Source organism: Hemiscyllium ocellatum, chromosome 34 (assembly GCF_020745735.1).
Source record: "Hemiscyllium ocellatum isolate sHemOce1 chromosome 34, sHemOce1.pat.X.cur, whole genome shotgun sequence".
In the NCBI taxonomy this organism is placed as follows: domain Eukaryota; kingdom Metazoa; phylum Chordata; class Chondrichthyes; order Orectolobiformes; family Hemiscylliidae; genus Hemiscyllium; species Hemiscyllium ocellatum.
The window spans coordinates 22993202-23019997 of record NC_083434.1 but is presented as its reverse complement, the minus strand read 5'-3'; the positions used below and the strand labels follow the sequence as shown (position 1 = coordinate 23019997).

At 39.7% G+C, this 26796-nt stretch overlaps 1 protein-coding gene across 2 annotated transcripts in view; it reads right to left on the bottom strand.

Annotated features, from left to right (window-relative positions):
* Window positions 1-26796, bottom strand: part of col6a4a (collagen, type VI, alpha 4a) — a 147942-nt gene that overhangs the window by 31363 nt on the left and 89783 nt on the right. For both annotated transcript variants that reach the window (XM_060850256.1, XM_060850255.1), the window contains exons 24-33: window positions 22255-22317; window positions 19552-19614; window positions 16750-16812; window positions 14946-14996; window positions 10460-10495; window positions 10281-10343; window positions 6609-6671; window positions 2659-2694; window positions 2183-2219; window positions 17-31 (exon numbers count right to left, since the gene is read on the bottom strand). In XM_060850256.1, the coding sequence (XP_060706239.1) occupies window positions 17-31; window positions 2183-2219; window positions 2659-2694; window positions 6609-6671; window positions 10281-10343; window positions 10460-10495; window positions 14946-14996; window positions 16750-16812; window positions 19552-19614; window positions 22255-22317 (490 nt within the window). The remainder of the gene's footprint in view (window positions 1-16; window positions 32-2182; window positions 2220-2658; window positions 2695-6608; window positions 6672-10280; window positions 10344-10459; window positions 10496-14945; window positions 14997-16749; window positions 16813-19551; window positions 19615-22254; window positions 22318-26796) is intronic.

Sequence of the window (26796 nt, the reverse complement as noted above, 5' to 3'; positions counted from 1 at the left end):
TATAGTGATTACTTACTTTGTGAACAACAAGCTAAAGAAGAAAAGAAAAGTGATATTAATGACTGAATTTCCAATTTTTATTATTACCTGTCCATTTAAACCACTAAAATAATCAATCGGCTAACTATTGGTATCTAAAAAAACATTTTACATACGCAAAAACTGAAGTTGCTGGAAAAGCTCAGCGAGTCTGGCAGCATCACTGAAGAAACATCAGAGTTAATGTTTCAGGGTCTAGTGATCCATCCTCAGAACAGCAACTTCAGTTTTTGTTTTGGATTTACAGCATCTGCAGTTCTTTTGGTTTTTACATTTTACAAATGGTTATGTAACTTAATTTAACCTAAATATGTGAGAATGCAAAGTCTCAGGAAGGTTTAGTTATGGTACCATGAAGGGTATTTTTTGGTTTACAAAGCTGTGGTTGGATAGTCCATCATCTTAAGAACAGTATTTCAGTCTTTTTGAAAAGTGGTGGGATTGAACACTTCAATCAATTATTAGTATTGAGGTTGATGAGGAGGAAGGGCTGGTAGACACAATGGTACAAACTGGAAGGTTACTTGAGTTTAGCTTTGAGGTTGCCATTCCTTTATGTTTGTTTCTGTTGTATTTCATCAGTTTATTGTCAAGCATTTTGAGAAAACATGATGCAAAGGCAGGTTATCTACTTTCTGGATTTAAAAACCAACCCCAAATTACATTTCAAACTTGAATGACAACAGTCCACAAAATGTAGTATTTTCTCCTTATTAAAGGAGATGCTGTAGAAAGCATGCAATTTGAAGAGAAAGCTTCAGCTTTTTTCATGTGTTTCAACATCTTGATCACTTCTTCTCTTCTCTGATTCTTTGACTCCACAAGAGCAAAGAGAGTCATGCCCAAAGGTCCTTCGTTAGTTTTTCTGGTTAAAACATTCAGTATCTGAATCACAAAGTCTGGGAGATCACAGGAATCCATATCTGTTAAATTGATTTCTGCTGGATAGGTAGAGATGCAGCAATTAGCTTTGGTGCTTAATTTGGAATTAGATGGTGACTGAAGTGTTCACAGGAAACAAAATCTGTCTGCAAGCTAAATGTTTCTACTCACTTAATAATCTGTGCTGCTCACCTTTCAGCAAACCCCAGATGAGCCAGCTAGGTCCAATTTCTACATTAGGATATTAATTATAAATTATAATACCTTGTGGAATTATGGAATGTTGATCACTGAATTATTTTATAACTGCTTCTGTTTCTGTCCAAACAATAAACCCGCTTGTATAAAATTCCTTGACACAATTTTGTGAGATTATCCATTAAAACTGAGATAACACCAGTGTAATAACTGGTAGAGAAAATACATTTGCCGTCATATGTAACCCCCTTATGAACTCTCTCCAACAGCATACACATACAGAAACAAAAAGACAAAAAGGTCATTGGAGATATCACTGGAGTGAGAAAACTAGGGAAGCAGTTAAATGGTTCCGATCCACAGGGTTTGCATAAATAATCTCTTTGCTTTCCTAGATTTTCTGATCTTTGCAATTCTTCACAGAAGAGAAGTCATTATTATGTTTAAGAAACTACAAATCTTTTTAGATACTTGTTAACAGCCATAGCGTAAAGTGACTGGTGAGCGAAAGTAATTTTCTTCAGATTTTACGTTTTTTTAACTGGAGGGAAAGCCACATTATATGTCTTTTACAGCAGTCCAAAAGCTTCTGCCAGTATTATACACACTCACAAGCTGCTCAGCTCGACAGAAGTCAGTTGTCATTACACTGATGGCCCTCGTCATTCCTAATTAGTCACAACTCCATGTATTAACCAGCAACCTGTTGCTGGTGTGCTCTCAATTTGCACACACACCCTGGTGCTGGCCCAACTACAAACAGACTCCCCCACTACTTGACCAAAGCAGTAATGTGAACATAATTTACAATAAACTTCAAAATTTGCTTTTTAAAAGTGTAGTCAATCCTTCCTTTAATTTTCGAACAGTCCATTTACTATTTCAATCCACACTCGCAAATAAAATAAAATTATATTGTCTTTACAACCTAAAGAAATATAATTTGATTTCACATTCCCATGAAAACCTTCAAGTACAATAACTTTCTCAAATTTTCCAAATTTATTGTGACACTGGAGCTTAAAACACTGAGAAGAAGTAAATGTAAACAGTTGTTACTTACGACAGCTCTCTCGTATATACGCAATAAGGCCACAAGACTGCAAGGAAAATGAGATGGCTAAAATTTAAAAACAAACTTTAGAGAGAAACTCTTCAATTTGATACACAGTTGTAGTGGTTCTGTTCGCCGAGCTGGAAGTTTTTGTTGCAAACGTTTCGTCCCCTGGCTAGGAGACATCATCAGTGCTCTGGAGCCTCCTGCGAAGCGCTTCTTTGATGTTTCTTCCGGCATTTATAGTGGAAGCGCAACATATGAACAACTCCGGTTTCTACAAACCACTATAAATGCCGGAAGAAACATCAAAGAAGCGCTTCGCAGGAGGCTCCAGAGCACTGATGATGTCTCCTAGCCAGGGGACGAAACGTTTGCAACAAAAACTTCCAGCTCAGCGAACAGAACCACTACAACAAGCACCCGAGCTACAAATCTTCGCACAAACTTTGAATACACAGTTATCTTTTACATATACAGCTTACCGTTTCCAATGCACGACCTTGTGCTCCTTGCTGGCCCTGAAATACAGAAAAAATAAATCTTGTTCAAAACTACAATTTTTTCAGCGTTATTAATGTTGTCTCCCTTTTTCTCTTGAAATTATTGTCATTTTTTTCATAACATTGTGTCATGACCACCTTCCACCTGTGGTGAACTCTATTTTTTTAAACAAGTTCAATGAGCAGAAGGAGAAAGTGAGGACTGCAGATGCTGAAGATTATAGTTGAGAGCATGGTGCTGGAAAAGCACAGCAGGTCAGGCAGCATCCGAGGAGCTGGAGAATCGATGTTTCGGGCATAAGTCCTTCATCAGGAATAATAAGAAACATTGACTCTCCTGCTCCTTGAATGCTGACTGACCTGTTGTGCTTTTCCAGCAACACTAGCTCAACATATTGAGCACAATGAACATAACAGCTGAATCTGCTCTTAACTTCACCTAGTATCTATAGCTTCATGAGAATCACTAGAATGTAAGCAGGAGCAGATATTTGAGTATTGATAAAATGTGCAGCTGGAAAAAGGTCAACAGGTCAAGCAGCATCAGAGGAGCAGGAGAGTCAATCTTTCAGACAGGACACTCGATTAGGGTATTTTTTGCTTCTTAACACAGTGAGATAGAAGTATTCCTACTATTGCCTCAGCTGAGAACATCAAAGTCGCAAAATCCAATTATTATTAAATCTTGAACATTTATTGGATGTATGACTCAATTATTCACTCAGTAAACTTACTGAGCCATAGAAAATGCAATTAAAATTGACTTAAACATAAATGTTCATTTTTTTAAAGTAAGTGCACAGAGGCCGATATCCCATTACTCAGTTGCCCTTCATTTACATGCGCAGAGTACACTGGTTGTGGTCAGCTGGCTTGGAGTCAGTCCCTGAAAGACAAGAGACTTTGAATCCTCTGTTCATATCTGTCAGCTAGAACTCCCTGATATGTCCAGGTTAGCAACACCAATCAAGGATCTCATAATCAACAAGGTCCACCTGGGTCCAATCACTACACCCTTACATGCTATTTTCTTTCAAAGCAAATGTTAAATAAAGTGTTAAGATTGAGGAATATTGGAACTGGAATAGGCCATGTAGATCCTCAAGCCTGTTCTGTCATTTAATGTTACCATGGATGATGTATATCCTCATTCAATGTATCTGCATTGGTTTCACTGCTCTTGATCCTCTTGGCATTTCATGAACGTCAGGTTCAAAATTATTAATTGAATTAGCGTCGACTACTTTATGTTAGAGGGAATTCCACACTTGAACTAAGGTTTGGCTTATCTCTGATATTAAGGTCACATCCTTTTGTTTGCACATCAGTTTCTATCTATTCGCACAATTAATTCTTTCAAAATTCCAAGATTAAGGGATCAAATGATCCCTTAATCATCTATGAACCCAGCCTATCTAATTTAATGCTTAAAAAGTATAGATAACTGTTACATAGATGATTCCAGGTTTTTGATCTCCATGACATAAGCTTCACAGCGTTTACTAAACTTCTAAATATCAGTTATAAATACATATCCGAAATAGTTGTGAACCTGAGATGCTTCTCTCACTCAGGTACTCCAATCAATTTACTTACAGAGTATATTTCCTTCTCTGGCTATTCCTTTATCTACGTGGGCTAACTGTTGGCTCATGGCATTACTTGGGTTGGAACGTTTTGCTTGGCAGCCTGACTATGTCGATGAGTTAAGTCTCAGTGAGTAACCTCAGGCATACAATCTCGGGGAAGAGATCGAACAACCAGGATGTGAGCAGTTATTGAGGTGGTTGCTGATGGATTGAGCTTCGAAGCACTTTCAAAGCTAGATCTTCAAGAGTGAAGAATTGGCATCCCTTTTAAAGCAGGCAACATTTTAATGAGATTTGGTGGTCCACAATGTCATTTTTAATTATCAGATTGCTGAGGAATCTGTGCGATCCGCATTAAAGTATCTGTGGCTTTTTGTATACCATGGGGTGTTCGTTCACAGTTTATCTATCAACTCATATTTAGCTCATATTAATTCTGAATGTGAGAGTTTAAATTGTAATGTAACTTGTTTTAACCTACTAGTGTGTATAGTGAAATTTGTTGAAAATGATAAATCATCTGTATTTATCCTTAGTATGGACCAGGGATCTCAAAATTTCTCTATGTAAAACAAAAAGTTATTGGTCTTTAACCAGATCAGAACATAATTTTGGTGCCTTGTCCAGGGCCATAATAGATGGGAGGCCACGTCCTTCACAAGATGGGTGCACTACAGACTAAGTTGGAAGCACCTTATAAGACAGTGCCTGCCTCTCCAAAAGCAGTCACTGTCACCCAATTTAGGAATCATTTTTGCTTCATAAATGCCCTTCAGTATTCAGCAAGGCCTTTTCTAATACCAAGATCTGGAGGCTGAAAATCTAGGCACAAGAAATAAAGCGAAACAGTAGACAGAAAGTAACAGAAGATGGAGTACTGGGCTAATGGTTGGATACTTGGTAGTGTCGATGAGCAGAGGGATCTTGGTGTCCATGTACACAGATCTCTGAAAGTTGCCACCCAGGTAAATAGTTCAGTGAAGAAGGCATATGGCGTACTGGCTTTTATTGCTAGAGGAATTAAGTTCCGGAGTCCTGAGGTCATGTTGCAGTTGTATAAGACTCTGGTGCGGCCGCATCTAGAGTATTGTGTGCAGTTTTGGTGGCCATACTATAGGAAGGATGTGGAGGCACTGGAACGGGTGCAGAGGAGGTTTACCAGGATGTTGCCTGGTATGGTAGGAAGATCGTATGAGGAAAGGCTGAGGCACTTGGGGCTGTTTTCATTGGAGAAAAGAAGGTTTAGGGGTGACTTGATAGAGGTATACAAGATGATTAGGGGTTTAGATAGGGTTGACCATGAGAACCTTTTTCCATGTATGGAGTCAGATATTACGAGGGGGCATAGCTTTAAATTAAGGGGTGGTAGGTATAGGACTGATGTTAGAGGTAGATTCTTTACTCAGCCAGTCGTGAGTTCATGGAATGCCCTGCCAGTAACAGTGGTGGACTCTCCCTCTTTATGGGCATTTAAACGGGCATTGGATAGGCATACGGAGGAAAGTGGGCTAGTGTAGGTTAGGTGGGCTTGGATTGGTGCACCATTGAGGGCCAAAGGGCCTGTACTGCGCTGTATTTTTCTATGTTCTATGTTCTATTTGTCACTGCAACCAATATTGCGTCTAACAGACCAAAGAGGAGGGCTACTATCAAACTTTCAAAATGCAGATTATTTAGTTTTGCAGTTAGATTGAACTTGTGATGAGTATGGGAAATGGGGGCCAGTTGCCTCAGTTGCCTGGACAGATTGCATGTGATTCAGAATAAAAACTCATACTATTGGTATAAGTCCTATTTCTGCTAAGGTACACTCAGGACTTGCCTCTTCACCCTGGACTGAGACCGGAAGGTAATGCCAACTACTGATGACAAAAAAGTTGCTAAGAAAGCAATTCATTCTGAAGCATCAAAAGACAATGAGCTGAATCAAGGACCTGCATTTGGGCAGAACATGATTGAAACACTATAAGTAATTTTGGCATTATTACTGACATTGGTCTTTATAAGTGTTTTGATTTATGTGCTTAAGCTGCTGAAAAAACAAAACCACAGAGAAAGAATAACAATCAAAAATCAATGTTGTGACTGAATTGAATTGAATTGAATTGAATTCATTGTTACACATACTGAGGCACAGTGAAAAGCTTTGTCTTGCGAACAATACAGGCACATCACAGAGTTAAGTAGCATAGATAAATAAATAATAGTACTTAGAATGGTACTAAGGACTCTTATTACAGGTGAAGCACATCTCATTTGATGTGTTGTGGCACTAACCAGCACTCAGTTTGCACGTTGATGACTATTGTGATTGGTCAGCTCATTTTGTAGAACGTATCTTACCATTTCTCCAGGATGTCCAATTGAGCCTGGCTCACCAGGATCACCAAGAGGGCCAGCATTACCCTGATATTACAAAAACATCACATTATTTCACTTGAAACTTCATCAACAATAAATACCAGTGATAATTATTTTAAAAATCTATAATTAAACATCAGTTGTGACTATAACTTACTAATGCACTTCATTTTAAAATTGTCAAATGTTCCTTAAGTATTTCATAAACCTGTGACATGGGACATGAATGAGGTTGCAGGAATAGCCAGTGAATTAATTTCTTTCTACTGAAGTTGCAGTCCAAAATATTTATAAAAACATTGGAAGTTCAATTTTAAAAATCACATTTTGACTTGGTCATCTGAGACCCATGATGCCTAGTTAAAACTTCCTTCCTTTACATTGAGCTGTTCAGCAAAGAATTGCAGTGATGTGCAACTTTTTCTCTTTAACACTAACAGCAATTTAATAAAAAGCATTGAAAACAATTGCCGAAGTCCAAGATTTAGAATAAATACAGAGCAGGGAGTTTATTTTAGTTTATTCATCCAGGCCAAACAATTCAGTCTTGCCAACATCACATCTGTCACATAAGTAAATGCATGTGAATTTTTTATTTCCATTGCTGTTTCCAGAAGACTAATTTAAATATCATTTACATTTCTCATGAAAGAATTTTTCTGTAATCAGTTATAAATTGATCTTTCAGTACTGTAGTATGTGTCTCTTTGTCAAACTCGCTTAAGTTGTTTTGAACTTACTTATACCTTTCAAACCCTGACCTATCACCATCAGGTATCACATCCAATTTTTGTTCTGCTGATTTAGCAACAGAATTCAGCATTCAATTAGCTTTGCATGTTCCTGCTTGATAACGATTATATTTATTGGAACCGATGTGAACTGGGATGGTCTGGTAGAGGCTGGTTGCATGTTATTGTGTTTTTGGAGGGGGTAGTTGTGGTTGGGTATTAGGGGGCAGTGCACAGACATGAAACCTGGGAGAATGAGTTGCCTCTAGGTCCTGCTGAATTTAACAGTACAACCTGATTGCTATTTTCTGGGTGACTGCCTGCCAGATTAAGAGGCTACTGTCTGACAGGCTCTGTTACATTTGATGTGTGTTTCACAGCTGCTACTGACTGCACACAAAGGAACTTTGAGCAGAGGTAGAGGTTACACACTAAGGCAAGCCAACTAATACACTTGCAGGTCTTCAAACAGTCCACTTTCCCTGCACTGTCATTTTCAGTTACTGATTATCCAAGTTATCAATTACATACATGGTCAATAATAAACATGTGTATCCATGAATACAACTGTGGATTAATTCTGGATAGTTCCACTTCAGCCAGTCTCTGCATGTGCATTTCAGACATTGGTTTTAAATTGTGCAATTCCCATAATGGTCCATGTGTGCTTTGTATTTGGATGTTCATCTGGAATCTCCTAATTCCCAGGATGATGATCCATCTCAGAGGAATGTCGTGCCAAGTTGAGTGCTGTTGCCATGGGAACTGTTGCTGCTGACCTATTTCTGTTGCTACAGAATGATTGATGTGGAATTGGTGGGCATTTTGCCCTCTGTTCAGGTGATGGGATCAGATCTCTCTGGTCAGCTGTATGCAGTGAAGGCACAGCTTATCTCGTCATGTCTAGGTGTTTGCAGTTGTGATCATGTATCTGGTCATTCGTGTTCACCATGCACAAGTAAAGTAGCAACTGCTCCATACAAGTGTCAGGCCGTCACACAGGCTTTTGATGAGAATGTTGAGCATTTGCACTCTGGTTCTCCAATCATCAGCTTTGGCAATGACTTGGCAGCTTTACCAAAGTGAAATTCAGCTTTCTGTAATCTTATGTTGATTTTATCACACAAACTTATTTCAACTACAGTAATTTTTTTCACTATTGGAAGGGCAGTCTGAGTGTGGCATGACATTAGTCTTTGGACTAATGTTTTCCATGTTTTCAGCCGGTAAAATTCTTGACTTAGTCTGAGGTGGATTTGTCCAATTTCTTTATGATACATTTAGTGATTTTCACTGCCATCTCAGTATTTCTGTTCAACTGGCTATAGTGTTGAAATGATATATGTAGTTGAATTTCCCAATGTTTTATGAATCAGCTAAATTTCTCACTCTCACTGATGGACATTGATGTCAGCTGGTGTAGTAGTTGACAGTAACAAGAGTGAAGATGTCTACTTCAAGCATCATCTGTGTTTTGTCTGGACTATCATGTGCCGTAAAATGCTCTTTAGCTTGCTTAGTTCATAGCAAGCACTGAACTGGCTGATGTACGGCTAGTAGAGAAATCCCCTGTCATCCACAGATTGCAATACCTTGATGGCTTGCATGGATGCACTGCAGCATCTCGTTTCTCATGTCCTTAAGGGTAATGATATATTTTTTCCTTTGTACAGGGTGCCACTTCAGGCTATTATTTCATGTCTGTGTGCCCAATATTCTATTATAACACAAATATGTCCCTGAGGCTCTCAGGTCATTCTTTTGACTTGTTTCTGGCAGCACGTGGGACAGTTGCAACTTGTTGCTTAGTTTGATTTGAGAAAATGGCTGTCTTTCAGATTTAATATCTCTGCTGGGTCAATAATTTCCACAGTATGTCAAGCTTTGCTTCCCATTGAATCTGGAATTTTCCACATTTTGTCCTTGTAAATGTGTTCAGAGGGAGTCACACTCTCAACGATGTTCATCTGTTTCTCTTGTTTGTATATCATATCCGGACGATACATCTACAGAAGAAGTAACATTGTTTGCAGACTTGGAGCAGATAGAAGTGGTTTGATGAAGATACTTTGAAGTTTGAATGCTTTGTGGTCATACTGCATGGTCACTTTATCTTTTCAAGTAAATATTAATTAAAGTGCTCTCAAGAAAAGGTCACAGCCAGGGGTTCTTTCTCTGTCCGTTCAACTTCTGTTAATGCCCTGGATCCAAATGCAACTGGTAGTCCTTGCTGCACAGGGTTTCTCCAAACCATGTCTCACCAGCATAACACTGCAAGGTGGCTGTCATTGACACCTCAGCACTGCTGAAGTCATCACTGGTTGCTTGATTTGTTTAAAAGCCACTTCTTGTCCTGGGCATCACTGCATATCCTTAGCAGTGAGCTTATCTAGATGTTCACACACTGATACTAAATTAGGCAAGAACTTGCCTAAATGGTTCACAAATCCAACAAAACCACAGCTCCATCTTCCCCAGTGCTGCTACGGAGTACTGAAGAGGGTGAATTTTCTGCACCTTAGGGCTTTCGATCTTGTGAAAGGCCCACAACCGCCGTATACAGCACCTCATTGGCTCTTTCTGTAAAGAAACAAAGCCAGGATCTTGCCAGCTGTCCAGCCGGTGGGTGAGACACCCTCTTCCTCCATTAGACACCATTCTGATGTATAAGCTTTGCTTAAGGTGTGAGCAAACTGTGATGCAAAGAAGATTAATGGACAATGCTGATGTAAGGGGGAATCCATTAAAGTTTGTTAAGCTAGCAAGTGAATAAAAGACTTTAAGTTTTCTTTCCTCAGCTTTTAATCAAGTTTAGTAAAATGGTATGTATAAAGCAGAACATAAAATGCCACACACAAAACTATTTTGTAATCTTTAAGACTTGAATTAAATAAATGGAGAATAATTTAAAGGAAATTCTTACCCTGCGACCTCTTACTCCTTTTGGTCCTTCATTACCAGGGACTCCAGGTTCTCCATCTTCTCCCTGAAAACCACGATAGACAAATACAGGTAAACCATGATAATGTGTGAAGATGATAATAAAGTTCATAAAATTACATGTTATATTAATATTCTAACTTAATTAATTGCAATGATTACCTGTGGGCCAGCATTGCCAGGATTTCCACGTGGTCCCTGAAAAATGTGATTTAAGAGCAATCATTTTAATCCAAAGATATACATCACCATCTCTAATTCTACTAACATTATCCTCTGGAATATTTAGTGATATCTGTGTTATTTGCACTTTTATATTGAAACAATATTTAGATATGAACTATTTAATAACACAATGAGTTGTTAATGTTGATTTTCCTGAGCTTCGCAGGAAAAAAAACACCTACTCCTCAGTGCTCAGGAAAAAAGGACAAGTGATCAACTGTGTGGAGTTTCCTCCTCATTGACAGACCCCTGGTTCTTCATGACATCTCTGTCGGGGATGAATAAAGCTAGACTGGTAAGTGCTAACGAAATAGGCCAGTAATGTTAAAGTTGGGGTCTGGTGACTCTCTTGGGCTTCTTACATTCACGTCCCTTGTCTTGTCAGTTAGGTAGCCATTTTGAATGGTGCATGTAGAAGTCAGTTGTAGCTCAGAGGGCCAGGTAACAAAGCCAATGTTAGCACAGCTCTTAGCTATCCTACATTAGATGTCAGAAACCAGAAACACTGGCTCTGTGATCTTTAATCTCTAAGTCTCATTTAAAGCAGCTAGACCGAGGTTTGTTTCTATCTTTATAATTAATCATCTAAGGAATATTATATAAGTATCATGTACATTGTTAAATAGTACTAGTTAATCCACTTATTTTCATAATCCTTTATTCTCAATTCAGCATTAACAACATAGTTTTTCTAGTTTTGAATATACAACTTACTCAGTTAAGGAGAATAAGGTGCTTCTAGTAATACCCTGTCTAGATATCCATGAATCCAGAACAGATATCTGCTCATTCACCCCACTTATTGATTATGAGTGGTAGTACTTCATTGGGTACCACTTTTGCCTATGTAACAAGAGTAACCATAATTCAAGGAGAAAGTGAGGACTGCAGATGCTGGAGATCAGAGCTGAAAATGTGTTGCTGGAAAAGCGCAGCAGGTCAGGCAGCATCCAAGGAACAGGAGAACCATAATTCAAAACTAATTAATTAACTGAACAAATCTTTGACATTTCCTAAAGTTGTTATATAATTGCAATTCTTAATCTTTTTTTTTATGTGATGATGCATAGTCAAGGCTGATTTGGCCCTTATGTAGTCTCGGTCAATCAGTACTTAATTCTAGCAAACATAGTATCTTCCAAGGCACTATTATTGATTGTTCAAGCAGTTAGTTTAATTCATTTTACCTTAAGGAGCAGATCTAGCATGCAAATTCTTAACATTCAATTTGAAACACCACTTCAGATTGGATAGTGCTGGTTGAATAAGCACTGTAAGTTTGTCTGTTCTGATAGCTTTCATTTTCCTTATAAATGAACTAATAATAACTTTGTACACTCCCTGATCCATAAACCTCAATTCTTACCAAGCTGCCACTCAGCTGTATGGAAGTAAAGTGTTTAGAGAGAATATCCAACCAAAAGGAGCTTTACCTCTGTGGTTTTTCCACTACTTTGATTTGGAGATTTAAATATTGTTAATGTACCACTGGGTTTATACTACAGTATGAAGAATTGCCACATGGGCTCTAACGTTCAGTGGAAGCACTGTTTACAGGATACCCAGACTTTGCACTGAAGTTACAGTGGCAAATTGGGAAAACCTTGGATAAACACATATTTAACGCAAACATGCTTAAAATTATACGGGAAGTTAGGACCTGAAAAAAAAGTTCAGTTAATCAAATAGATTGTTCAATTTACATCAACTACATATCGAAATAAACATTGACCACATTGTTTTTTTCTCTCTTCTATTAACTGTGGAATTTATCAAACTCTTTGGTCCTGTAACACCATTATTGCTATGATAATGTTAACATGCCATTACAAGCGTACTATATATAAGCTTCCTACTCAACTATCTGTTCTATTCTACTTCATGATGTTTATTGTAACCATGCAGACACCTCTGAGATAACCAGCGTCCGAGTAAAGTTATTTTAAATTGCAACCTTTCGTAAGAAGTGATCTGGTGTTTCTTGTACTTGGGGCCGGGAAGTCATAATCAAGGGCATCACTGCTCAGAAATAGCTCTCTATCCCTGAAGCATGGATTTCCCAAACTAAACTCTCATTGCATGGAAGCAGAAAGTTATAAAATCAACCGCATAGCAAAATCTATATGTACCAGGTGGATTAGCTATGGCGTTTTCTAAAGTGTAGAAGGGGATATGAAATTTGCTTTGAAAATCAAGCAAGTTTACTTAACTATTTTGTCGTCAAGTGGTTCTGAGCTCCATTAAATTAGAATTTGCAAACAGAACATAAGCACATTCTCCTTGAGCCTAAGTGGTTCTCACTTCTGCTAAATTAGAATTTGCAAATTTAGGTAAGCATTCTCTTTATGCCACGAACCAAAGAATCTTAATATTGAAATCCTCCATTTTAAGCAGTCACTTATCATGCTTGCAACAGATTCTTGGGCATGACTTGAACCAAGTTCTAAATCTTGTCACCTAAAGTGAGCTTATGATTTTGCAAAAATAGTCCACAAATAAATTTCAGCCCCTAATTGTTAATACATTGTTGTAGATGGGAAACTCAACATTTTTGGAAGGTTACATTAGTCAGAAAGTGTGAATAGTTTTAATGCTTTATCAATTCTATGATTTAGGGCATTTATGCAAGGGTTTATTACATGGCCGTGTGTTAACCTTCTGTACAATGTTAGAATATAAAAAGCAAACTGTGTGACATGGACCAGAGAATTGGGAATTGAAGTCAGAACACCCAATTGATGGCATTCTTAATTTTCCAGTGATTAATTTTCATGCTCCACAAATTTGGATGCATCGCAAACAATGATCCTGGGTCTCTGTCCCATATTCTCCAATCCAAGTGATAATTACACAGAGTTCTGTATCAGAAACAGAGCTGAACAAAATTTAAGTTTCGTTTGAATCCTTTCCTTAAGAGCAATGCAACTCTGCCCTCTGTAGGACCTGCTCACAAATAACATCACATCAACTCCACCAAAAATTTGAATACTTGAAGCTCTGAGGAAGGTTTAACCTGACTGCCCAAAACCTGGAAATGAGATTATGATGCAATGCAGACAGCACCAGGTAGTCCTGCTGGCATTTTAAACAATGGCAGCAGCTAGCTCATAGCATTAATACTGTTGTTGGCTGGATACATCTGCAAGGTGCCAAAAACAAAGGTGGGCTAACACCAGTGAAAAACACCAGCAAATGTTTGGAAGCTGTCCTGGAAGCATTGATGGAGGAAGTATAAAAGTGGAGTAATGTTCTGTATCTGCAAATGATCAAAAGGCACTCGGTGCAACCAGCCAGTGGAGATTAATGTCAAACGTTGAGCTTCCAGGAACTGGATGCAGTGCTGCAAGAGTAACAATAACTTCACCCAAATGTTTAAGATCAGTACAAGCGTTGCCAGTTGCCACACTGTACCAAGTACACCATGCACCTCAGCCCTGTCTCTCATCTAACAACAATTAGCACTGTTCCGAGACTCGCACATACTTTCAAAGCTTGCTCATACTAATAATTACTTAACTATAACAGCCATATCATCCAATCAGATTTCACAACACCCACTGACACAATTCCCTCTCCCTTGTTGGAAAAGGTGGCACACAATGGAGCCAGCTGGAGGATATGACAATACACTTTTACCCCCGCTGAGGCAATGGTGCTGAACGTCACTGGGGTGCCCAAGACTGATTAGCTGAAAGCATTAATGATTATGGTACTCTCATGCCCATGCATTCAGTTTTCTCATTGACTGACATTCTCTTCCAGTTTACAAGCCGGCGATGGTAAAATAATTTCTTTTATTAACTTGGCTAGATTTCTGCACAACAACCTTATCCTTAAGTCTTTCTCCTTTGTCAGTTTACGACCTGCTGAATTTGGATCATCCATCAGTAAGGTTTCAGACAAAGTGCTTAGTGTGTTCTTGCTACATTGTTTGTTTCTCTATGAATACTTCAAACCATTTAATTTAAAAGATACCTAAAACTAGCATCAGAGAAATGTTAAGCTGATATTACATCTGATAAGAAAATTAATTCTCCATTTTGATTAATCCTTCTCATTTCTAACAGTTAGCAAAATGTTGTTATTTGATAAGTCAAATGATACGTTAATTGCAATTTATCAAAGATCTGCCTTTGTGATGTTTCTAGGAATGTTGATACTATAATGGGTTAAATATTAATCAACATTCTAATATTGGAAAACAAGGCAAAAAGATAGTGTTTCATCTCTCACTGACACTTCACTGCTCAGATCAAGTAGCAGAATAGAGAGTAAATGTAATGTTTGGAAGATCAGGAGAGAGACATGTGGCACAACACATCAGTTCTGATCCCCTCACCTATGCTTTCACTGGGAGTCTTAACTAACACTACATGCAACAATAATATTGTTTACCTGTTACTTAATAGTTTTTCTGTTTTACCTTTCTGCCTTTTACTCCATTGGGTCCAAATACATTCTTGCCATCTGCTCCCTGGATGATAAACAACATGGTTTACAATACAGTCACACAATTTGTATACACTTTTTGAAAATCTATTTATGTATGTCAAAATGCAAATTCTATCAAAACAAAAGATAGTTGTAATATGACCTTAAGTTTATGCTTTATATAAATGGACAATAAATGACAACCAAGCCTGAAAGGAAACTGTCATTTATGGGATTTTAAGCTTTAGCTCCTTCGTCTTATTCTAAATCCCACTTCAATAAATATTATTTATTCTATGTGAATTAGATTTCATTGCGTTAATCATTGTGAATTACAGTGTCAAGCCTGAGTTTCAATAGGGTAGATGCTACTAGTGTGTCTATTACTAATGCTTAAATGTGTTTATTCCAGTTGACTATTATTTTAAATACATTGTTAAAATAGTTCAAATAAGAATTTGGTGTGCATGTACTCAGCTTGCATATGAAAACTACGCAAAGTGTATTTTTTTCTATGATAGTATTCTCATTAAAGTCCTGTCTGATCTTGAATGGTTGACACACATCTATAGCTGTACAACATTAGATTAAAATGCAATTTTTGGTTATTGTCACAAGTTCACATTTGCTCTGTCATAGATAGAGATATGAAAGTCAATATGGTATTCTATTATTTACTGGGATTTTTTGCAGTTTATTTCTTCCAAGTGACTGCTTGAGACAAAAGAATTAGAGATTAAATCCATGGCTTCTGCAACACCATTAGGTTCCATTCACAAAAGGTTATTGATAAATCAACAGCATGATTCGTCCTGTCCTCTCTTTCCCCACGCCAATCAGTGTATTTACTCAAATACATAAATGATCCAGGCTTGGCTGCTGGTTGCTGAATTCTGAAATGTCACAGAGTTTTGGAAGCATGTTGGTTTATATTTTATAGAATACAACATCATATTGAGTCCTATTAATCAAGTTATTTGTTTCATCCTGAGCAATGGTTTCATTCTAAAACAGTAGGGAAAATGAAACAATGTTTCAGGCTAGTCACTCAAATTGAAGGCTTTTAAAACATATTCACCTTATCATCTTTGTAATGGCAAAATATTCCAACTGACTAAAATTTGACCAGTTATTTTAGCTTGCATAAAGCTAGCCTAATGTGTGATATTAAAGTTCCTAAATTGACAAGTGAATATTGTAGGCAGAAGGTTAAATGAATTGTGTAATATTAATAAATGGGCTAATTGTTGGCATTGGTCTGCTTACAATGCATTATTTGATTACATAGGGATGCTTCATTCATGTACAGTTTGACACAGCTACTGGAATGAGAAAAAGGGGCAGAACCATAACTACTCTTTCACAGGGTAGAAAGACAGGCATGTGTTTCAATCAAGATACTAAAATCCAGCCAGTGTAAATATTATAATCTCAAATTAACCTGAAACAATCCTATTTATTTCACAGAAGCAACTCCTCATTATTGTATCCTTTCTGCTGTTTGTAAAATTGTAATCCTCTGTAGTATTCTAAATAGCAAATCAGCTTTGAACTTTTCAAATGCCAATAACATACTGTTACTTCAACCTATTAATTTTTGGAAAATAATGTTGGAAGTTGAGTAGAACATAAGGAAGAAGAGAATCAAGGAGAAACCTCAACATGATCAGGAAATGGACCTTCAACTTTTATTTCTAATGCTCTTTCAGATCATTTGTCATTCATTGCCCATTTGCACAGAAAATGTGCAAAACGTGTTCGAAAGAAGAATAATTTGAAATAAAACAGATGTTCACCGTGATCCCACGAGGTCCCTCTACTCCTCTTACGCCTTTCTCCCCAGGATTTCCAGGTTGACCCTGTTAAATATCCCAAAAACTGGTTAGTAGTTGATTGATAATACAATTATATTCCAGGTGTAATACGGGGTAGGCACATGTTACAACTTGACATTTTCAAACAACGCATGTACACAAAAAAAATTAATCAGCAGTAAAGTGTTGTAGAGTTATTAACAGTTAATATGATTCTTCGATTCCCCACCCCCTACCACTGTCATAAAGTTCCTGTTGTGTGAAAGTCAACCTGAAGGAGGTAACTCATAAACGCTAATCTTATCCTAAAGTAGCAACAGTTCCTCACACATACAGAAATGGAATTTCTTCACAAGTTACAAACTATAAAAGCTACAATCAACTACTATGTGATGCTGTAAAGCTCCAAATGATTAAAACGACACAATGGCTCAGTGGTTAGCACTGCTGCCTCACAGCAGCAAGGAGCCGGGATTGAATCCAGCCTCAGGTGTCTGTTTGTGTGGAGTTTGTACATTCTCCCCGTCTCTGGGTGCTCTGGTTTCCTTGCACAGTCCAAAGGTGTGCAGGTCAGGTGAATTGGCCGTGCTAAATTGCCCATGGTGTACAGGGATTTGTAGGTTAGATGCATTAGTCAGGGGACATGTACAGTAAGAGGGTAGGGGAATGGGTCTGGATGGGTTACTCTTAGGAGAGTCGGTGTGGACTTGTTGGGCCAACTGGCCTGTTTCCACACTGTAGGGGTTCTATGAAAATATGCCATGTTGGCATTGTGAAGGTACCTACAGAAAATGGACTGCAATAGTTGAAGCAAGCAACTTTCACAGCTAGCTTCTAGGGCAGTTAGGGCTGGGCAACAAGTGCTGGCCTTCATCCTTCATCCCCTGAATGGAACAAAAAAAGTGGCTCAGATCCTCCAGACTCTGCAAAGTTGGAAACAGAATATACAGAGGAACCTCATTATCCGAACACCAATTATCCAAACATTGGCTTATCCAAAGGAGATCTCGAGGTCCCGATAGAAACATTACATCAAAGACGTGTTTCCAACAGTGATCGTGTCTTTTGTTCACAGTGATTCAACAGGCACCGTCTCCAAATGACTGACCGTCCGCCCTCTCTCTCCCCACACTTTCCCTGGCGTTCTAGATGGTATACCCTAAACCAACCTCCCTTCCCCAGATAATCTCTCCAACATTGTCCTGTACAGGGCAGAGGTGGAACTTGTCAAAAAGTTGAAGTAAAAAGTTGTGTGTGTGAGAGAGAGAGAGAGTGAGTGAGTGAGAACTGTTTGGAGACTTACCCCACAAAGGCAGCAGCAGCAGTCTTATTGTTGGTGTCCAGTCAACTCCCTGGAGAGAGGGCGGGGACAGGGGAAATATTGAACGGGGTGGGAGGGGTGGTGTTGGTTGGGCAGGAGGTGTTGGACAGGGGCGGGCATGGGGAGGTGTTGGACGGTTAAGGCATGGAATGGTGGTGTTGGGGGGGGCGGGGAGAGGTGTTGGATGGTTGGGTCATGGGGGTGGTGTTGGGGGTGGGGTAGGTGTTAGACAGGGGCGGGCTGGGGGATGTGTTGGGGGTGGGGGCAGTGTTGGATGGGGCGGGCGGTGTTGGGGATGGGGGAGGTGTTGGGAGGTTGGGCAGGGGGAGGTGTTTGGGGATGGGGGAGGTGTTGGGGGCAGGGGAGCTGTTGGACTGGGCGGGGGGTGATGTTAGACAGTTGGGGGGAGTCAGAATGGTTAAACTGTCGGTTGATTCCTATGTACTCTAGCAACCACAGGAATGAGGAAGAGCTCTAATCCTTCCACCTTGGCGTGGGATCATGATTAGCAAGGACCCGAGAAAGAGACCAGCCTGTCAAACTGAGCAGGCTTTAGTGAAAATGAGCAAGGAAGTGAGCAATAGATGAGTGGTGTCTCCAACATGCAGAAAGTGCACGAAGAAATTCAAGGGATTCAGGAGGGTGGGAAAGATGAGTGACATGACATTTTTAGGTGTCCATGATTTCCCCACCATTTAGCTATACATTATTTCTCAAATGAATACATCATACATGTTCACTCACTCCCTGCTCTCCAGGTACCTCTGTACACCCTCACCTGAATAGTCAAAGCTTGCCCCTCTCCCACTGCTCTTTCACATCCATGCCACTAATGTTACCTTTCTCTCCAAAGCATCCAGTTTTCATAGTAACAGCTTTCTCTTTGCAGAAGAAGATGCATTATAAGAGGCAGTGACTACCTCGCCCATTGGGAAGATGTTCTTGTTGATGGGTGATTATAGACATCAGTGACATATCTCTATGAAAGCCAGGCCTCGTGATCTTGTGTGCTCACACAGGGAGAAAACTGATACTTTGGATTAAGATCCTCTGCTGTGGGGTCTCACCTTCTCTGGATCTCTCGTGTCTATCCCTCCTGTCCGTGGAGCAACTTACATCTGAGGAGATGGTATCTGCTAATGACGACGGTGTTCCTGGTGCAGCCCATGCTGACTGTACCTTTCCCATGTATACCAATCAAATAAATGTAAGTAATGGTGACCACACATCCAACTATTCCATTGGCTTATTGTAAGGCACCTTTGAAGTATCCAGCCATAAAAGGCACTACGTAAGTGAAATTCTCTTTTTAAGATTAATCCTATTACACACCATTTCTAGTTTGGTCCCACCTTTCTATTCCCTTCCTTATTTGTTCTCTCAAGAAAGGCAAACTCCCACCGTATCCATTTAGTGGTGAACATCTTGTCTATATTAAATAAATGGTAAATAATGAAGCTTACATGTTTTCCTTTATGACCAATGTCACCATCCATTCCCACACGGCCTGGCTCGCCAGTTGGACCCTGTCATATAAATAATACAGAAGTATTGATTAAAGTGGTTGCCTGTTTCGTAAACACTAAAGAAATCTAATTTAGGAATAATTGTGATTCTTGAAGTTAATTTATGAATGTGCATTTTACAGAGTGCATGTTTAAAATTAAATGGGATTTCCCATATATCATGAAGCAATTAACTGCCAATCTATTCATTCATTTTAGAGCTGTAGGGATCCTGAATTTGTCTCTTACAATAAATGTCAGAGCTGGTAAGGAGTGGCACTGCGATCTCAGAAGATGCACTGGGGCAAAGTTTGTGGACATGAGATTTGATGTTGCTGAGAATGTAAACATAATCAGTTCCCAACACAGAATTTCCATTCTTTATTACTGGGGAATGATCAGTCACAGGATCAGCTGAAATTTCTACTCAGTAGTCCCTTAGTAGCATTTGGGATAGAACTTGGCACTCCTGAGATCAGCTCAGCACAGACCAGCAATTAAAACTGTTGTTTTCTTGGTCTGTTACTGCACTGGCCACAACCACAACCAGCATTTCTTTTCAAGCATTAACCCAAAGTCCATTGTTATCTGTATTGCACTAGCAAGGGCAATGATGGTCATTACTGTCTTCAGAGTATGAAAGCCTAAGTTCTCCATGATATAAGTTTCAACAGCATTAGATGAAGCTGGTCAATTTTTATTAAACTTTGAGTCCACTATAATACATGGTATATTTGGCACTAACTGCAGAGATATTTATGCAGCCACCAACTATACTGTGGTATATTTATATAAAAAGGAATATAAATTATAGTGGAATATCAACACTAAAAAAAAAGCAAACTCCAACTTGATACAATTATTTTGATCAATTGTCAGAATTGTACAGTTCTGTACATGACAAATTATTCAACATAGCTCATCCGAGTACACAGATTTCGGATCAGTGGTGCTGGAAGAGCACAGCAGTTCAGGCAGCATCCAACAAGCAGCGAAATCGACATTTCAGGCAAAAACCCTTCATCAGGAATAAAGGCAGTGAGCCAGAAGCATGGAGAGATAAGCTAGGGGAGGGTGGGGGTGGGGAAAGGGGTGTAAACTGCTGTTGAGGTTTTACACTTCCAACTCTTGCATTTGTAATTTGTATTTTATTTGAAATTTATTTTGCCTTTAGCTTAATAAATATGTGGCTTATCAACTTTCTCCCTGCTCCAGGTCAGTTATCCATTGACAAAGATGGGGAAGGTCTCAGGTATCTCCTGATCTGTGCTGAGTTAGCTACTCCCAGTCAGAGTGGCAGCAGATAAGCTATCATTGGATTTAATATATTTCAGCTGGAAATGGGAAAAAAATATGCTGTTTGTGCTCATCTTCCAAAATGGATTGCTGGAAAGTACACATGCAGGTTAGATGAGGACATGACTATTATATTTCTATCATTTACCCTGCTGATGTTAATCAGTAATAAAGCTCAGTTGGACGAGATGCCCAAATAAGGAAATAGTGATCCTCGCTGACTTGGAGAGTCGGGAGAAAAAAATGAAATTGCAAGAGATAAGCTAAAACATGCAATCTTTTGGATCTTCAGAAAGAAAAGAGAAATAGTTTTAAAGATGAAACCAAATTTTAAAAATAAACTGTGTGAATTACATTTAAGGTCAGAGTGAGTTCTGTTTAAAGATTAAATAGATTACTAACTTGCAGTCGTGACTAAAGGATATTAAATATGATCTGACGCTCACAATTATAGCTCATTCAGTACAATGTTTTACCACTAGATGCCACTGTTGCTCCAGAGATTTAGTGAAAAAGTCGTGATCAACACTGTTGTATGGAGAAGTATTCTTCACTGAAACAGAGCCAAACTTTGCATTGATGTACTTATTACAGATCTTGACACAAGATTCTATCAATTCCCACATGGATAGTCATGCATCAAACTCATGATCTGCCTCACCTTCCTTTCTGTCCATTAGAACAGTAAAACATACTCTTACTGATGAGACAACTCCCATCTAAAATGATACCGTCATTGACTGTTAAGCTGTTCCACATTTGAAGATTCTCTTGGTAACTGTCTGAAACCCCTGCTTTTTGATCACTCTTGAGTAACTGTCACTCATTCTTGGCCAAAGCATTTCACGTCTGCTCTGTTTTCCAGGTCTGAATGAGTACTCAACAACCTAGATGCTTTTAATCAACCTGTTCTGATATGTTATGACACACCTCTGAAATAGGGAAGATTTGACAAATTGTGTTATTTGGGCCAGAGGTAGGGGCACTAACACTCTGCCACAAAAGCCCCAAACTGATGCTGAGATTTTGACTCTATTCTGGGCTCAGTGTCTCCTGGGCCATTAGCTCAGTGTTAATACCTAGCCCTCATCTACCTCATCTAAAAGTAAATTAGATTGGAGCACTTTTATATTGCTGATGTTTGCACTCATTTTAAATGAATGCAAGCAGCACTCAGCGATTGGGCTGAATAATACAGTGCCTTGAGGCATGCAGCTGTTGTGACATGCTGTAATTGTAAACAGCTATTCATATCTCTACATTATCCTGTAATCTCCTTAACAATGTCTAAACAGAGTAATTTTCATCAACCTGACCAAAACTGCCTCTCTCACAGACACACCAAGATTCACTTCCAATACAAACCTGCCGACCTCGGGCTCCCATTTCTCCTTTTCGACCTGGAGTACCAGAGGTTCCTGGTTTCCCCTGCAACAAGAAGACACTTGTCAATAATTGTTTATAAACTCTGGCACTGGGTTTTAAGTTAGTAATGATCCAGTTGTCCCACAGATTATTTCATAGATTTCCTCCACACTACTGTCACTTTATCATAGAATCCCTACAGTGTGGAAACAGGCCATTTGGCCCAACAAGTCCACACCGACCCTCTGAAGATTAACCCAACCAGACCCATTCCCCTACATTTGCCCCTGACTAATGCACCTAACCAACAAACCCTGTACACTATGGGCAATTCACCTAACCTGCACATTTTGGACTGTGGGACAAAACCAGAGCACCCAGAGGAAACCCATGCAGACACGGGGGAACATGCAACCTCCACACAGACAGTTGCCCGAGGCTGGAATCAATCCTGGGTCCCTGGCGCTGTGAGACTACAGTGGTGACCACTGAACCACCATGCTGCCCTAGTCCTGTATCGTATGCCAACATTACATTGATGATGTATGTACAGTTATAAACTCCAAGACTGATAAATGGTGGTTTGCTGCCCAACCAAATTTGGTTTGCTGAACCAAATAATGCAATAAAGTTTCTTTAGTACAAACTATGTGATAAGTATGGGTTTCACATTGGTACAGTGGCAAGCACTGCTGCCTCACAATGCCAGGGACCCAGGTTCAATCCCAGCTTTAATGACTATCTGTGTGAAGTTTGCACATTCCCTCCTCTGGGTGCTCCCGTTTCCTTTCTTAGTCCAAAGATGTACAAGTTAGGTGGATTGGCCAGAGTAAAAATTGCCCATATTGTGCAGGTTAGGTGGATTGGCCAGGCTAAAAATTGCCCGTAGTGTGCAGGTTAGATGGTTGAGGCATGGTTAGAAACACCATGGGGGATTATTTTGGAGGAGGGATCTGGTGGAGGTGGAGGAAGGGTCAGTGCAGACTCAAAGGCCTAAATGGCCTCTTTCTGCATTGTCAAGAATTTCTGAACATTCATACTCTTCTATAAACATTTACTCCCTTAAACATGAACTCATGGTGGCCATGGTGTTGCCTTCCACAATATCCATTTACAGCAAGTCACTATAATACTTCGATAGCTCCTTTCAAATTCACGAATTCTAGAAAGACAAGGGCTACAGACACATGGAAATACCATCAACTGCAAGTTATCCCTCACAGCCAATGGTGAAAGTCTTGCAATTTCCTCTAGGACGAACTTCCACCACATGAGATGCAGAAGTTCAAAAAGGCAACAATGCTTACATCCCCATTGGTACGAGTTGGGTCTCAGTGTAAGCGTGCTGTTTCCAAACTAATCATTAAAAACGGACAGTTACAAACCACAGTGTAACATTTTTCCACAAGAGTTTTTGTCCCAGTGACCAAATTTATCTCCTTGTTAAGACATAGTAAAAAATTCCTTCATTTTGAATTCAATTATTAAGTACAAGGAAAAGTAAATACATTCAGAGCACAAATCCCTTCTGTGACATGTATGAACTGAACTATTTTAAATGAAGCAAAAGCAAGTTTAGTCAGGTTAATCATTACAAACTTGGCACAGTTATGGAGTTACTTAACTGTTTTTGGTAACAAGTATTTCCTAAAACCCACATCACATCATTACTGTTGGTATAACACCACTTCTGTTCCCAGACTGTAAAGATAGCCTGTCACCCATGATTTGGAAAATATTTGTTCCTAGCTTCTTTAAACAAGATCCATTTTAATTTATGATGTGGAGGTACAGATATTCAACTGGGGTGGACAAAGTCAGAAGTCACACAACACCAGATTATAATCCAACAAGTTTATTTGAAATCACAAGCTTCCAGAGCACTGCTCCTTCATCAGACTTCACCTGACGAAGGAGCGGCGCTTGGAAAGATTGTGTTGGATTATAACCTGGTGTTGTGTAACTTCTGACATTTTAATCTGAGAATAAATCTTCTCAAAATTAGTGTGTAAACAATCAAGTCTACCACAACAACAGTGTACTCCTACCTCCACTTCATCACTTGCATTCTCACCCTCCTTGGTTACATCCCTGATATAAACTCAGTTGAAAACAGAAGACATGGAGGGCTATGCAGGGAGCATTTAAAAATCATATTTGCTTATGGGGCCTCAAGAGTTGAGAGGGAGGGGGAAGTGGAGGGGGAATGGGACTTCTATCATGAGTACTCAATCCCTGTCACGAATGGATTGGGGCCATCTCCACTGTCCTTAGTGTGAACTCTCTTGGCTCCTTCTCTGTGACCCGCTCTTTTTACCTGCTTCCTGCCATCACTCACTGATGCCTGGATCCCTCCTCGATCCAATGCCTCAGGTGGGTGTAGTACCAGCAGTGATCTCTCTTTGGCTGAGTGGCAGTGTTGAGCATAGAAAGGACTGCAGATTCTGATTGCCTGGCAATTCTCACCAGACAGGACCTCCACCTTGAACCCTCTCAATTGATCCTCAGCTGTGAAAGGTAAGGCATGTGGCATGGTACTCTGAATCCGAAGTAGATGGACATCTGTCAAAAGTGCCTTCAATCAGTTGGTCAGAGGGGGCCTCCAAAGGCCTGCAGTCATCTGGTGCTCTCCTTGGTCTGGGCCGTCATCGTTTTCATCCATTTACTGTCACGCCATAGCATGACTCTCTGGCATAATTGCTTGGGGTAATGGTAGGTCTCCCAAGTAAGTACCAGGATGTAGAGTATGCAACAAATCAGCACCAATCTGGGGCCTCCTTATCCTCCAATCCCTCTCTCCTCCAACAACTTATGCCATTCTGCCTGTACGGCCTGGTCTATTCTTTCAGACCAAAGGGGGCAAATCTGACCAACCACATCCTTTCTCCTTATGCTGCCTCTGAGGTTATAGAGTCACAGTCATAGAGATGTGCAGCACGAAAACAGACCCTTCTGTCCAACTCATCCATTCTGACCAGATATCCTAATCTTATCTGGTCCCATTTGCCAACACTTGGCCTATATCCCGCTAAACCCTCCCTATTCATATAGCCATCCAAATGTCTTATAAATGTTGCAATTGTACCAGCCTCCACCACTTCCTCTGGTAGCTCATTCCGTACACACACCACCCTCTGCATGACAATGTTGCTCCTTAGTTCCCTTTTATATCTTTCTCCTCTCAACCTAAACCAATGCCCTCTAGTCCTGGACTCTCCCACCACAGGGAAAAGACTTTGTCTATTTATCCTATCCATGGCCCTCATGATTTTATAACCCTCTATAAGGTCACCTCTAAACCTCCGATGCTCCAGGGAAAATAGCCCCAGCTTATTCAGCTTCTACCTGTACCTCAAATCCTCCAACCCTGGCAACATTCTTGTAAATCTTTTCTGAACCCTTTCAAGTTTCACAACATCCTTCCAATAGGAAGGAGACCAGAATTGCACACAATATTACAAAAGTGGCCTAAACAATGTCCTGTACAGCCGCAACATGACCTCCCAAATCCTGTACTTAATGCTCTGCCCATTAAAGGAAAGCATACCAAACACATTCTTTACTATCCTATCTACCTGTGACTCTATTTTCAAGGAGCTATGAACCTGCACTCCAAGGTCTCTTTGTTCAGCAACACTCTCTCGGACCTTACCATTAAGCGTGTATAAGCCCTGCTCCCATTTGCTTTTCCAAAATGCAGCACCTCGTATTTATTGAAATTAAACTCTATCTGTCACTTCTCAGCCCATTGGCCCATCTGATCAAGATTCTGTTGTACTCTGAGGTAACCTTCTTCGTTGTCCACTATTCCTCCAATTTTGGTGTCATCTGCAAACTTACTAACCATACCTCCTGTATTCATATCCAAATCATTTATATAAACAACATAAAGTAATGGACAAGCACTGATCCTTGTGGCAATCCATTGGTCACAGGCCTTCAGTCTGAAAAACTACCCTCCACCACCACCCTCTGTCTTCTATCTTTGAGCCAGTTCTGTATCCAAATGGTTAGTTCTCCCTGTATTCCATAAGATCAAACCTTGCTAACCAATCTCCCATGGGAGATCTTGTTGAACGCCTTACTGAAGTCCATATAGATCACATCCACTGCTCTGCCCTCATCAATCCTCTTTGTTACTTCTTCAAAAAACTCAATCAAATTTGTGAGACATGATTTCCCATGCACAAAGCCATGTTGACTATCCCTAATCAGTCCTTGCCTTTCCAAATATGTGTAAATCTTGTCCCTCAGGAATCCCTCCAAAGTCTTGCCCACCACTGATGTCAGGCTCACCGGTCTATAGTTCCCTGGCTTGTCCTTACCACCTTTCTTAAATAGTGGCACCACATCAGCCAACCTCCAGTCTTTTGGCACCTCATCTGTGACTATCGATGATACAAATATCTCAGCAAGGGGCCGAGCAATCACCTCCCTAGCTTCTCACAGAGTCCTAGCGTACACCCGATCAGATCTTGGGGATTTATCCACTTTTATGCATTTTCAGACATCTAACAGTTCATCCTCTGTCATATGGACATT